The 15,113-nt window shown below is 42.9% G+C and overlaps 1 protein-coding gene across 1 annotated transcript in view; it reads left to right on the forward strand.

Annotated features, from left to right (window-relative positions):
• The first annotated feature begins 1,440 nt into the window (after window positions 1-1,440).
• The window catches only part of LOC138803359 (cytosolic carboxypeptidase 6-like), a 98,877-nt gene continuing 85,204 nt past the window's right edge, over window positions 1,441-15,113 (forward strand). Inside the window, exons 1-2 of the mRNA XM_069987281.1 lie at window positions 1,441-1,589; window positions 7,868-7,979. Coding sequence (XP_069843382.1) covers window positions 7,878-7,979 — 102 coding nt within the window. The 5' untranslated portion in view covers window positions 1,441-1,589; window positions 7,868-7,877. The remainder of the gene's footprint in view (window positions 1,590-7,867; window positions 7,980-15,113) is intronic.

Genomic DNA, 15,113 nt, shown 5'->3' on the forward strand with positions numbered 1-15,113 from the left:
TACTTTGCATCATACCCTGAGGATGAAAGCTGAACATTACATCTGTGCTGGCCCAGGACAGCACCTCTAACCCACCTGGAGGGCCAAGATGAGTAGTCATAGGAAACATCCTGTAGGAAGTATTTTGTGACAAACCTTGAAAGTTGAATGGAAGCTGGCCTAAAGAAGAAAATGACATGTTTTGTACTAAAAGACATGATAATAGTAATAACAACACTGACAATAATACAGAGCATTAATTGAACCTATGCAAGCTGCCAGCCATTGTTCTATGTTATTTTATATTAATTTTTCATTGGCAACGTAGAGATCAAAATTAACCACACACCCCTGCAGGATTTGAAAGGCATGTGTGTCTGTGTCTAAATTAGTTTCTTTGTACTTCACCCCCAAATTCAAGTTCCCATCAGGCTCCAACAGAAGAAGTAAACTACCTCCCGAAAGTACACTACGTAGCAGAGGAGGCCAGGATAGAGTTTTCCTATAGGACTCCACATCCAAACTTACAAAGCTTGGGTTGTGGTGTGAGTGGGAGGGCACTTGCCGAACAGACTCAAGACCGTGAATTGGATCCCCAATAGAAGAACAGACTCAAGACCATGAGTTGGATCCCCAATAGAAGAACAGACTCAAGACCGTGAGTTGGATCCCCAATAGAAGAACAGACAAGACCGTGAGTTGGATCCCCAATAGAAGAACAGACTCAAGACTGTGAGTTGGATCCCCAATAGAACCAAACCAAAACAAATAATATCAAAAGCCAGCCCATGCTTAACAAGGTTAGGACCCCCAAACTCTTTCCTTCATCTTGACTCAACCAGAAAAGTTCCATATCCACCTTCAGGAAAGAGAATCAAGGAAATGGAAAGGAATTGGTGTTCCTTTTACTAAAGTCATCCTTGGGATGTCCCACCTAACATCCACTTGAACTCATAGTTATCCTCAACTGCAGGCAAGGAAGCTGACTCACAGCTGCCAGAGGTCCCATGCTAATAGTGGGAGATGCAGGCATGAAACTCTGAGCACTTACCTTGCTGCTGGAGCCTGGGTGAACCGGGATCCTTGGCAAGTGGGCAGTAGTGCAGTATGGCCCTGTGTATAGTCACGCTGCAGCCACCACAGGCTGCACTGCAGTCTGCACCACACAAAAGCCCCAGCCCAGAGAACAGTGGACTACAATGTAAGACTTACCACTTTCACCGGAATCCTAATAGCCAGCAGGAGAGGCAGCCTTTTACAATTAGATCATGAGCCCTCCAGTGTGCCAGGCTTTCATGGTGAGCAGATCATTGGCATGGTGTGAGAAGTGAGGACCGATTGTGGAGGACCTTGAACATTGTGCCAGTGTCACAATATAAAAACAACCCACGGTTATGTCAAACTAGGCAGTCGACAGCATGCATGGACAGTTGCATTCTGTCCCCACAGTAACCTTCCGAGGAAAGCAAAATCCTCCCTTTTCAGCTGAGGGATGAGGCACAGAGAGGTCCAGCCAGAAAGATAATGCACAGCTGAGCTGGGATTGTGTCCAGGCAGCACGACTCCAGAGTCTATACTTGGATTCACGACCTTTCTTGGTGGCAGGGCAGGTGAGTGAGTGGCTTGCCAGCTCCAAGGTCTTGGAAAGATGTAAAGGACTTCTTTGTATCTGCTCTGCTCAGTTCTTTTCACTGCAGAAATTACGATAACTCTTTCCTAGTTTTAAGGACTAGTATCTCCTCTAGAAAATGTGCTGTCTTTGGGAGGGTAAACGGGTGACACAGAAATGGAGGGGCAAAGGATGAACACATGCAACAGTGGTACTCACTAGACACTATGTTGAAAATGAACTATATGACGTGTGGGTGGGGATGGGAGGGGAAAACTGGCAGGAAGCAAGGGAATGAGTGACATTGCTCAAAAAGAAATGTACTCATTACCGGACTTACGTAACTATAACCCCTCTGTTCTTTATAAGAACAATAAACAATTAAAATTAAAAAGAAAAAGAAAACTTCAAAAAAGAAAATGCCATTCTTACATCCTTTAAAAAGGAGAGAGCTTGTTGGTATAGGAGCTTGAACTCCAGGTGTCATAGTCTGGCTTGGCTTTTCTGCTCAAGACTGGCACTTTACCACTTCAGCCATACCTCCACTTCTGGCTTTGGGTTGGTTAATTAGAGTCTCAAACTCTTTTCTGTACAGATAGGCTTTGAACAATGATCCTCAGATCTCAGCCTCTCTGAATAGCTAGATTATAAGCATGAGCTATGGGTGCAAGAAAAAAAAAATCCTCAGCTCTGGAATGGACTTGAAACCTTTGATCTTGGCGAATAGGTTCTGCTCTCTTTCTTCATCTTACCAGCTTCCCCGTATGTGAAGTGTTGGAACTACGTTTGATGGGATCTCAGGCCCTTCTAGGTGGTGACTGGCTGTGAGGATAAACTGCACAGGTGGAAAGCCACCAGAGCCTACTGTGTGTCTCAAGGGCACTGGATGGAGTGAGGATGAAACACTGAAATACATGCGGTGCACAGGAAGGGATCAGGCATTCCAACAAAGTTTTTCTTTAAAAAAAATTAAATTGTTATTATAAAGGTAATGTACAGAGGGGTTACAGTTACGTAAGTCCGGTAAAGAGTACATCTCTTTTTGGACAGTGTCACCCCTTCCTGTGCTTTCTCCTAGTTTTTCCCTCCTATCCCACCCAAAAGTTGCATTGTTCATTTTCAACATAGTGTCCAGTGAGTACCACTGCTGCGTTTATTCACCCTTTCTCCTTCTATTTCTGCACCTACCTTTCACTCCCAAAGCCTTATAAATGAACAAACAAAACAAAAGGAATGAAAACAAAAACAGCAAAAAAGAAAATGAAACCTCTTGTTTTCATTTTCTGGAGCTTATTTTGATAAATAGTGTTTTTATATGATCAGGTGCACATAGGCATTGTGCCTGTCTGTTCCTCTCTTAAGAATATTTTCAAACAAAGCTTTTCTTGGTTCCTAAGGATAATGGTTGGGCCCCAGGGCCCTGGGAAGTGTAAGCCCATGAGAGATCCCTTTACCAGATGTTATCTGAATATCTTCCTTACCTTCCAATACTAACACTTTGTCAAAAAGGCCACTAGTGCAGGATAAATATTGTCTGTATCTGAGTGCTAATCCTGACTTTGCTGTGAACAAAAAGGGGCTTGCATGGATATCCAGTCTGTACACTGCACAAAGGTTCTTGGCCGAGGACTCGACAGGGATGGAGACTCTGCTCTCAAGCCAAAGTCTGCCTAGGAAATGCAATTATTTTGTATTTTGCCTACTGAGAATGGACACCTCTTTGCAACTGCCAACCTGAACACTTACTACCAATTTGCATGCAGGTACCTGTGATGCTGTTCTCTTATTTGAGTCTTATTCATTTTTTCATATTTACAAAAAGATGTTGGCATCCAGCCTGTACAGGAAGGTCAGCCCCTCTATCAGGCACTGCCATGACTCCAGTTAAGAGAGAAAAACGATGGCTAAGAACGTAAGCTTAGACCTGGTTATATCCTAAATGAAGTCCTGCCTCTGTGACTTGCCCTTCTGGACCATGGATAAACTCCTTAACGCCCTGTTGTTTACCTGAGTGTGGACTATGTGCCGAACACATACCGAACACCGTGCTGGCACCAAAGACTCAGTGGGGGTGAAGTTAGTTCAGTCTCTGCTTTACTAGCCTTTTGAAGTTATTTTGAGCAAAACAGCTACATTTATCCAAAGTCACAAATGTAACTTGGTGGCAGATCTGAGACTGAATCCTACCACCTTCTGACTTTGAAACCTAGGTTCATTTCCCCCCTCTTCTCTGTCTTTACAGTCCTGCTCACCGATTTCCTCCCGTGGTGGTCATCTACAAAGGGATGCGAGGGAAATGCTTTACGTGTCTTGGGAGCAGTGATGAGGAGTTGGATGTGTTAGGATGCATTTGATGTATTTGCAACAAAGGGAAATGTTTCCCTATACACAGTAGAGCCCTGCACACCTGCTAAGCACTTTGCAGGGGCCGTCGATGACAGATTGTCTGGCACTGTGACACTGGCCAATCAATAGAACTAGAAGGTGCCTCAGGCCAAGGACAATTGAATCTCAACCTTTTTGTGGTATTAAATAAAGCCATATTTATTTGGCTTTTGGTGCAAATATACTTAATCCAATCCAGCTCATTGGTAATGCTGAGAAACTGCTGTGTTTGGGGGACAATTGCACACATGCTCATACATCTCTGCTTGTCAATGACAAAGCTCTCAGGAGTATGCAGCCTCACGGTGCTCAGCGAAGATTGATCTGGAGCCGCCAAACTGCCTTTTCCTTTATCCTTTAGAAGAGGTGAAGAGAAAATCATAAGGAGGGGAACTAAAATCACTGCTCTCATTCTTGCTGCCACTATTACAACAGGGATGAGGCACAATGTCCTTCACAAGATAGAGCTATTTATTTGCCTTCTGAATAACATTGTCTGGAACCATTGTATCTCTGCTGTTGAGCAAAGGAGAAAGAGAACAGGGCAGGAAGAGCAGACCAATGTGAAGTATGGGAGGGATAGCATAGTCTTATAAATGGATGGAGGGACCATAGAGGGTAATTATGGTTGCCCTGGCACCACATTTCAGCTCCATCCTAGTATATGTCAAGTTACTTTCTCAAGGTCAAATCTTTCTTGGATTTTAGTTTCTTGCTTGTAAAATGCAGATAAATCATATCTACCTCACTTGATTATTGTATTTTTATTATTTATTTTATTATTTTTATTTTATTATTTATTGTATTATTAGAATTTTGTGGATGGCTTAAACACTTTTCAAAATTTTGTCATATACCACCATAAAGGCAACACATTCTGAGAGATGCATCCTTAGATGAGTTTGTCATGGGTGAATACCACAGAAGGTACTTAATATGAACTAAGATAGCTATGATGTCTAGTCATACAAAAATCTCAAATATTGAAACAACCATGCTACTAAAGTTGAGATATTGTAACCTTTGGTTAGTTGGTGGCTCTTTTTAGAACTATAACTGACCTTTTCTTAGAATATTTGTTTTCTCTGTATTTTAACCATATTGGAAATCTATGCTTTCTTCAAAGTCCCTGACTCTGGGGTTAAAGCGCAGTTACTGATGCTTTAAAGTAATATAATGAAAGAATTGCAAGGGACCTCCATGGATGAGTATAGCTACTTTGTTTCTGAAGAGGAGCACAGAACCTACTGAGGGGAGGTGATTTTCCTAAAGTAACAGAGAGTGGCGATAGGTCTTATACTCAGTCCCCTAGCCACAGCTCATGTATTTTTACTGCCATGTTTTATTCCTCAAACAAGTGACTACTGATGAGCTTACTGCCATTAAAAGGCTTGTTCAACAATCAAGCCACAAAGTGTCCTGTGGAGTCTACTCACTGAAGAGTTCTGTAAATGTGGTTTTCTAAAGATCTCTGGGATCCTTGGAGACTTGAAATGCTCATTGATTTACCAGTCACAGTTTTCACATTAGCAGGCTGGATCAAGGTGTTGATTTTTCAGGATCTTTTGCTTCTAACACTTTTGCTTTAGTGGTTTTCTTTTTGTTTGTTTGTTTGCGCCTTTGTTTTGGTTTTGTTCTGTTTTGTTGGTACCAGTTCTAGGGGCTTGAAGTCAGGGCCTGGCTGCTTTCCCTTAGCTCTCTTGCTCAAGGCTAGTTCTCTACCATTTGAACCAGGATGGACCAGCAAGGCAGAAGCTAGGCAGGAATTTACTGAGATTCTGAAGATGGACCCAAAGGTTGACTCTGGAAATTTCCATGTTATTCACTGGTTGCTGTTAGGGCAAAAGCAGCACTATGGTGAGGGAATGTGATTTTTCTCCGTCTTCCCACAGGCACTAAGGAAAGAGGCATATGTGAGGAGAGTCGCCATTAGCCATTCCTTCAAATCCTGGCTGGATTCACACTTTCTTTACTTGCACATTTCCTGATGGACTCAGCACCTGGCAAAATCCTACCCATTCACAAGGCCCATGTCACACAGCTTCTCCTCAATGAGGCTCTTCTTGAGTGTTTCCAGGACGCATTTGTTATCCTCCCATAGGACTCCCACCATGCTTATTTAAAGGGATAGGAAGAGAAATGATTATTTTCCACACCACTGCAATCACATATTTTGCTGAGTCCGGTGATAGGTGGAAATGCAAATTTTGTAACCAGGGAAGGGATGAAAATTGTACTGTTTATGAACATAGAGAAGGGTTTAGAAGACAAGATGACAATAGAAAAGAAGGAAAGAGGAGAAAGAGACATTATGGAGGAGAGAGAAGGATGGAGAGAACAGGGATATTATTAGCTAGAGTTTTGAATTGGATGAAAATCTGCAAAGAGCATAATTTATTCTATAGACAATGGTAAGCCACAAATAGTAAATCTTGATCAAGAAAGAAATATAATCAGCTGTGTATATGAGGCCCATTCTGGGAATAGGAAAAAGATGGATTGGCGAGAGGGAGGACAGTCATTTGAACTGTGGACAAGCATGGTTTTCCTGGAAGTTGTTTTTAGTCTGTTCTGGCCTGGCCTGGAGAGGACTTATAGTATATGTGTGGAGGCCCAGTGGAGACAGAAGCATGGAGAAAGACCTCTAGAGGCAGCCCCTCTCCCAGATACAAGCAGGGCTGTGTGTGAACAGATCTAGAAGAATAAGAGAGGGGAGAAAGAGAGGAGGAGAACCAAAGGTCATAATTACACTTGTGAAGCTATGCAATGTGCAAGAGAGTTTATAGAGAATGTGAGCTGGTGAAGCATCACTGAGCAGATAATAGATGAGCAAAAATTTGAAATAAGCAGTAGACTGAGTCACCTAGCTATCTAGGGAAAGAGGGTTTGGGCAGAGGGAAGAACCTGCACACAGTCCCCAAGGCAGTCATTGTCTGGTGTGTTTGCAGAACAGTGAGGAAGTCAATATCTGGTACCACTCAAGCAAGGACAGTGGTAGGACCTGAGGTCTGAGGTCAATGAGATAGACCAAAAGAGGCTTCGTAGCCTGTTGCAAAGACTTGGCCTTTATGCTGCATATAACAAGGAGACACTGAATCAGAGAAAGGACATGATGTGATGTATTTTAAGAAGAGCATCCTGACCTTTGTGTGGAAAAATGTGGGAATAAAAGGTAGAGTAGAAGAAGCCCAGGATGGAAGCAAGATAACATAAGAGATAGTCACAAGGGGCTGGGAAGGTGGCTCAGTGGTAGAGTACTTGTCTTGCATGCATGAGGCCCTGGGTTCGATTCCTCAGCACCACATAAGCAAAAAGAAAAAAGCCAGAAGCGGCGCTGTGGCTCAAGTGGCAGAGCGCTAGTCTTGAGCTGAAGAGCTGAAGGACAGCACCCAGGCCCAGAGTTCAGGCCCCATGACTGGACCCCCCCCCCAAAAAAAAAGAGATAGTCACAATTCTCTGGACCTTGGATCAGGCTTAAGGTACTGTCAGTAGAAATGAGACACTAATACATGTTGGAGGCAGACAGTTGTGAAATGGTATGAAATGAAAGGGAACAATGGGAACATTAATGGGGACACCAGTGGTTTGGGCCTGAACATTTGTTTCTACTGTACTATGTAGAAGATGTGCATGGGTCCATGGACCATGTCATAGAAATGTTTTCTTAACCTATGTGTGACTCAGCTTCTTCTATGACCCAGGAATATAGTAGTAATGACATAAGGTTAATAGCATTGAATGAATGAATTCAAATAACTGGGCCAAACTCTCTCTAGAAAGCAGTACATGTTAGGGAAGTGGTGTAATTATTATTACTGTTCTTAAATGTATTTTGACATGTGAGAAGCTCAGCCTGTTTTGTCTCTACTGACTCTGAGCTTGCTTATTTTCTAGGTGCTCTCTGATGGGGTTTGACCTGAATCGTCACTGGCTAGATCCTTCTCCTTGGGTCCACCCTACCCTGCACGGGGTGAAGCAGCTCATCGTGCAGATGTACAATGACCCAGTGAGTATCTGAATGCACTCCACAGCTGCAGTGGATCAATCTGGGAAGGGGAAGTGGTGTGTGGGAAAGCCCACTAGGAGCTACAAATTCTGACGATACGGACAGAATCAGGGAGGGACGAGGCCTGCTGGCCTCTGACTTTCACAAATTCCAGTGCCTCCTCCCAGTTCCTTCTCCCACTCCCCTCACAAATATTGGTTTGGTTATGTGGACCTGAGGGATGATGGAAACACATTGCATGTATTTGTCAAGGTTCTTTGGTTACAACTAGAGAAATACAATCTGCAATAGTATAAGCCAAATTGAGAACTCACTAAATGAATACCAGCTGTGTGTCATGGAAGTGACACACATGGGGAACATACATGGCTGCCAAGTGTCACAGCCAGTGGCTCCCACTACTATCACCGTGAGTTGCTCTCATGATGCATTTCCAAAAGACTGTTTGGTCTGACTTGGAGGACATGTCCACATGTGGGCAAGAGGAGGTACCCAAGAGGCAAGCATCTACCTCTACTGCCAGAAAAGAGGGCCAACTGTTCCAGAAGAAAAGCAGGAAGCTACGGAGACAGAACCATAGGCATTTACACCAAGTCTGCTGAGAGGGGTAAATTCTTCCCAGTGACAAATATGAGAAAACATTGGGGTTTCATAACTTGGAGAACCACAATCATACTCTCCATAGAGGTGTCAAAGAGTAGGGAGGATACATGTGGAATACATGGATAGATGTAGACTCCTTAACATAGAGGTAGACTCCTTAACATGTGGAATACATGGATAGAGGTAGACTCCTTAACAATTAGAGCTACCTGATGATGGAGTAGGTATGTGAATTGTGAGCTTAGCTTACTAAAAGTATTCAACTTGAAGCTAGGTGATACTCTGTCAAAAAGAATGCATAGAGCAGACTCAAATTATTTGGAAGGGGGCTGGGAAGGTGGCTCAGTGGTAAAGCGCTTGCCTTGCATGCATGAGGCCCTGGGTTCGATTCCTCAGCACCACATAAGCAAAAAGAAAAAAGCCGGAAGTGGCGCTGTGGCTCAAGTGGTAGAGCGCTAGACTTGAAGAGCTGAGGGACAGCACCCAGGCCCAGAGTTCAGGCCCTATGACTGGACCCCCCAAAAAAAAATTATTTGGAAGATATTCTGGTGAAATTACATCAGATTCTCTTCTGGCTATAAAGGTTGTGATTTTATGATCCCTTAGCTCCACCGAGGTGACAGATAGTGACAGTAGAGACAGCACAGCTCCCAGAGTTGACCTTTAGCACTGTACCAGTGTAACTCATTCGACCTACTCTTGTTGAAGACGCCAACAAAAATATCTAAAACTAAAGAGCTGCATAAATGTGTGCTCAAAAACAAATAAATTATAAAAACAATTGATGAAAAATTAAGTCCTTAGGTGCAATATAGTTATTCTGGCTACAAAATAGTCATTTATTTTAGTTGTGCATGTGAATTTTACTTTCTTGGGTTCTTTCTTAGCCTGCCTTCTGGTTGGGCCTTTCAAGGCTATTCATACGCTAACTTGCTTCTCCTTGTCTCCAAAGTCTTATGCCACTCTGATCAGCCTTCCTTGCAGAGAGAAGCTGCATCTGATTTTCTCCAGAAGTATCTACAGTCTGACTTCCCTACCAACTGTAGTTTCTCTAATAGACACCATGACTTCTCCTGCTTCTACCTCCTTCTCAAAAACAACAGTCCCTGTAGACATATTTTTTTTAACAGATTTGGCTGATAACTTTGAATTGAGTTGGACTGAACCTAGGAAATGCTGTTATGCCAAATGTTTTATATATGCAAAGTATGTATTCACAGGGAGGGCAACGAGACATGGTGAAAACAGACTCGGGGCCAGGAGGAGGGATAGGTCACAAGCCAATGAACAAAGTGATGTTTTAGATGAATGCTAAGAGACAACTGCTGAGGGGCCCACAGAAAGGAGATTAGGGTTGCTTAAGAGGAAGAGACTTCAGCCTGCCAGCACTATCATCAACTACAAGTTATTGATTTGCTCAGAAACTACTGGGCATCTGTCTATGTTGCAAAACAGATCAGGCCACTCAGTTACAGAGATAATAAGAAATTATTTATGGTACAAATGGATTGATCTTCAGATGGTTGGATTTTAATACATCATGGACGCTGAGCTATTTTCTTCCTTGACATCCATTCTCTTGTGCCACAAACTAGGACATATGGCACTAATGCAAGAATCAATCTGACCTAGAACAGGATCCCAGCTTGCTCAGTTTCTTCCTTCTCCTAACTTAGTGTGTTTTGGGAGGTGAAGAAAGCTTAACAGAGCACACATTTATTGTCTCACAGTTTCCATGAGTCTAGAATGAAGGAAAGGCTTTTACTGGGTCCTTTGCTAAGAGGCTTAGAAGGCTGAAATCAAGGTGTGCATCTGGGCTGTCATCTCTGAGGCTGGGTCCTCATTCAATCATTTACTGCATTCTTTCCTTCCTTCTTTCTCCAAAATGTGTATGCTACATTTCTATATTTAATGCACTAAAGCTCTAATAGTGAGAAAAACTATGATACTTGCAACACAGTAGGGAAACAGACATTCAACAAGTAAATACTGATAAGTGTGCATTTCCAAAACATGTCAGGGACTATTAACAACAACAATAACAACAAAAGCCCAGAATATGATATAATCAGAATGGTTCTACGTTTTGGCCTTCCTGGGGAAGTTGTCTTTTATCTTTGGGGTCCTGGATTATTTTTAGTTGTTCCCCTTTCACTGTTAATAGTGTCATGGTTTGAATGATAAATTACATGTTCTCTCTAGCTAAAAGTGACAGTACTGGAATGAAGCACATCCTCAGTAATCATTATCTGGATCTGATTCAAATTCACATTTCACTACAGGCATCTTTGCGCTCAGTTCCAAACACTGTAATGCCTGGAGGCACCTGCCCTAATAGCTTTAAAAGGGTTGCTGTTCTCAACCTTCAGTGTTGCATACATAACCACAATCACTCAGCTCCAAGCTTTCTAAACTATTGAAAGAATTTCTGAACTCTTGTTTCTTTTGTCCTTTCCTTTTCTTTACCCTCCTCTTTTCTTCTTTCTCCTCCTCCTCCTCATCTTTCTCCTCCCCTTCCTCTTTCTTCTTTTTCTTCTCTCCATACCTCTCTTTCTTCCATCTTTCTCATCCTACCATTCTTTCCTTCTCTCCCTCTTTCCCTCCCTCCCTCTCTAATATCTCTATTTCTCTCCTTTCTTTTTTCTTTCCTTCCTTTCCTTCCTTCCTTGTCTTTTGTTTTGTTTTGTTTTTTCTAACTCACTATGTAGCCAAGGCTGGTCTTGAACTAGTGACTGTCCTGTCAGTCTCCTAAATGCTAGGATTACAGGTGTATACCACCATGCCCAGCCAGGGATTTGTTTCTAAATGTTTGCAATCTTCCACTCTTAACCTGGTTGTCTGCTGCCTACAGAAATGAACAAGCAGAGAATCAGCAAGAGTCTCCAAGATGTGGGTGTGGCTGCCCATTCAGCTTCCTCAGGATGTGGGCTGCTGATGTTCTGCCACAGCTCAGTGGAAAGAGGCTTCACAGACAGCTATTCTAGGTACATTAATGAAGAGGAGCATAGGGTATGGAAGCCCATCTGAGAGAACACCTGAGCTGATACAGGAGGGATGCCCAAGGCAGGGAGAACTTTCCAGGGAGAAGGAATAGCGGGGATTTTCTTGGAGAGGGAGGCACAGCTCAGGGGAATGACTTAGCAGTCATTCTGCTATGGCTAGTACTAGGAACAGGCAGAACAACAATGCTCTAGAGAGTTAGGATGCAGAGGGAAAATGGAACTTTATGTTCATAGGAATGAGGAATAATTGATGTCAGAATCAAGTTTGCATTTCAGACTGTCTCTTCTGTTGACTGTTGGAAGTGAAGGGGTTCAGGCTAGAGTCTGGGAAACAATTCAAGTTTGCTGCTGTTAGACTGAAGAAAGGAGCAATTGTCTGAAGATGGAAGGAACAAGAGACTTGGTATCTGTGGCCACTGAAGAAGGTGTTTGCATGGTATCCACGATTTGGCTTTTGCTACAGCATTAATACGGTGCCCTGCCTGAGCTGGGACCCCAAGGTCAGTAGCACATGTATCTTTAGATAGGCTCCATTTGAAGTTGAACAGGAGTGAAATATCCAACCGATACTGCAGAATCCTGGAAAAGTACCTTTCTATGCCCTTCTTACCTGGCAAGGAAAGCCTGCTGCCCTTGTGTTAGAGGTAACATTTACTTTAAAGACTGTTTTCCTAGCTTTGGACTCACTAAACCCTTAATCCTTCTTGGGGACACTAGATATTAAACGATGATCTTGAAAAGGAAGTCTGTAACCCAGAGGACTACGCTGAACTGAGATATAAAGTGTTTCGTGTTCTATTTCCAACAATAGCTTCCTCTGGACAGTATGGCTCTTGTTTACCCATTGTGACTGGTTGTCCCTGGAGTGCAGAGTCTAGGTAATTATTCTTAGAGTCCCTGGGGCCTAGCAGGGATCTCAGAGTAAGCAGGTGTTCAGCATAAATGTTGGACAAATGCTGAAACCTACCTAAAGCCCTAATGAATGGGGTCTAGAATCTCCTGAAGAAGAGCCACTAAAGTGCAGACCCCCTCTGCTACTTCTCTGCTCTCTGGAGTGTCCCTTTATTCTATTGCCACCACCACTGTGCCCTTTTTTAATTAAGATTCTAATCTGGGTTCAACTGTAACCTGTCAAGATTGTCCAAAACTCTCAAGGTTAAAACTTTTGATGGCGTCACCCTCTCTTGTTCCCCTGATCATCTTTACACACTTGTTCCACTCCCAGTCTTTATGCCTAGCCCATGTGGCTCACCATTGGAATTGGCTGCACCAACCACAGGAGGCTCTCGTAGGTCTCTTGTCTTCCCAGACCTAACCCGTCCCCATTCTCCAACCACTTCTTGTTCAGGATCAGCACTTAAGCATTTTAGTGTCCTTAGTAACAATGAAGGCCAGGGGAACCAGTTCCAGTGCTGCAATCATTTCAGGTCTTTCCTACCTTCTCCCATTTTAAGTCTGACAATCCTACCTCTTCCTTAGATAATCAACACCAGAAATAATATTACCTTACAGGTGAGGGCTCACCCTCCTTCTCATGGGAATTTTGTTCTATTCTACCACGCACCCCAGAGTAAGACAGTGACTTCGTATCACTTATCAAGCCAGACAACCAGAGTCACTCATGCACAAGGCCTTACCCAGACCCCCTTCTCTCACACTGGATATAGGTCCAGTTATGATGCTCAAAAAGTTAAGCTGATTTGTAAACAGACTTCCTAGTACCATCATCTGCAATACCTCTCCCATCTAAATATGCACCTGTAAGGTGCACCAGAGGACTGTTGACTTGGTATCCACGGGTTATCATATAGGGAGCTAGCTGTAAGAGGGCAGATGAGGGAAGGTGGAAGTAGCTTATGTAGGTTGATACAGTGGGCTAAAGACTCAAAATAAAAGTGTCAAGCTTTTTTATTTTTATTTTTATTTTTTTGGTGATCCTAAGGTTTGAACTCAGAGCCTTACACTGCTAGCTGAGTGCTCTACATTTAACCATGCTCCCAGCTAAGTTGATATTCAATTGAACTAAATATAAAATATCTTTACTGTAAAAAAAATTCAAGCTTCAGGAACAAAATACTGCTTATAAGGAATATTCTAGCACATACCCTCTCTTTAACTTGAGAGTCATTTGTGTGGAGAACTCTTAATGACACTGGATCAAGAGAGAAAGAACAATGAATAGTAAATTCCAACCACCCAGTTCCTCAGTCTAGAAACTCTAGAGTCTTCTAGAATTTCAATCTTTGTCTCTCTTGCTTGCTTTCAAACCTTTCAGTAATTCTTCTTATGAAAGTGACGGTGTCTAAGAACATGTTCTATTTATTTCTACACTCCTAGGCCCTAGCACAGAACATGGCACAGTATGGAATCATATGCTGAATGATAAAGGAACATATGAATGAAGAGTATATGTTCAGAAAAACAGTAGGGCTGCAGTGTGTCTGGTGGGTTGTAGAAGGTGTGACCCTTCTAGAAGAAGAAAGTAGCTAGGTGCTTTTGCAATCATCCAGGTGAAGGATGAAGAGGTGTGCTCTTTAGGGAGGCTACACCCCTTGCAGAGACCTCCAGGATCTGGGCTGGCTGGGAGTGGGACGTGGATTTTTTTCAGCCCTTGCCTTTGCTCCTGGAATTGCTTAGAACCCCAGAGCTGATTTTTTTTAAAAGAGGTTTCTACATTCAAAGATGATTTCCCTTTTCCTGCAGGAAAATGAACGGCCTTCTCAGTCACCACTGCCGTTGCTATAACAACTTGGCTAAAGCTCTTTTAGACAGATCCATTTCCTTAAATCATTTAAGGAAAATTAGCTGCCATAACAACATGAAGCAGCTTTTATAATAGAGCAACACGGGGATGGGTAGGATCTCCCCGCCTCCTGTTGCCTCCTGTGGTCTTCCAGATAAGCTGTTCTCTTTCTGTCATCTAAATAAATAAATAAATAACACCACAGAACAGTGGGTGCTGTGGTCAAGTAACATACACCCTCACACTAGCTCACAAAATAAACACACATACACACAATGTACAAACATGTACAAAATGGACGTGTTCATTTACATAAGCCAGAAAATGCATTAAATATATACATGCAGTAAATTGGAGGCAGACCTAGAAAAGTGTATAGATAACCTGTGTTATACACACTGCCATTCACTATCTCAACATTCTATTGAACTTGAAGGAAACAGTGGGAAATCTGTTGTTCTCACAGTGAGCAAGATTTTCACCAGGTGAGTAGAGTAGAAAGCCCTGAGATAGAGACTCCTCCCTGGAATACAGGGGCACCTACCTGTTCACACCTGCCAGACTTTTTTTTTTTGGTGCCCAGACTGGGTGGATGAGGGTAAAGGTTAGGGAGCTCCCACTTCTACCTCCTATACACACTGAGAGATCAACTAGGAGAACAGGAGGCTGCAGTTGGGGTGTTGGGGGACAAAGTGACTCTTTGCTCCCTATGTCAGTGTATGATCCCCCCTTAGGAAGAAGCAATTCCACTTCCATTTAACACCACATCCTTGACACACTTGTGAC

The sequence above is a fragment of the Dipodomys merriami genome, unplaced genomic scaffold (assembly GCF_024711535.1).
Source record: "Dipodomys merriami isolate MVZ:Mamm:240054 unplaced genomic scaffold, mDipMer1.0.p SCAF_34, whole genome shotgun sequence".
Classification (NCBI taxonomy): Eukaryota; Metazoa; Chordata; class Mammalia; order Rodentia; family Heteromyidae; genus Dipodomys; species Dipodomys merriami.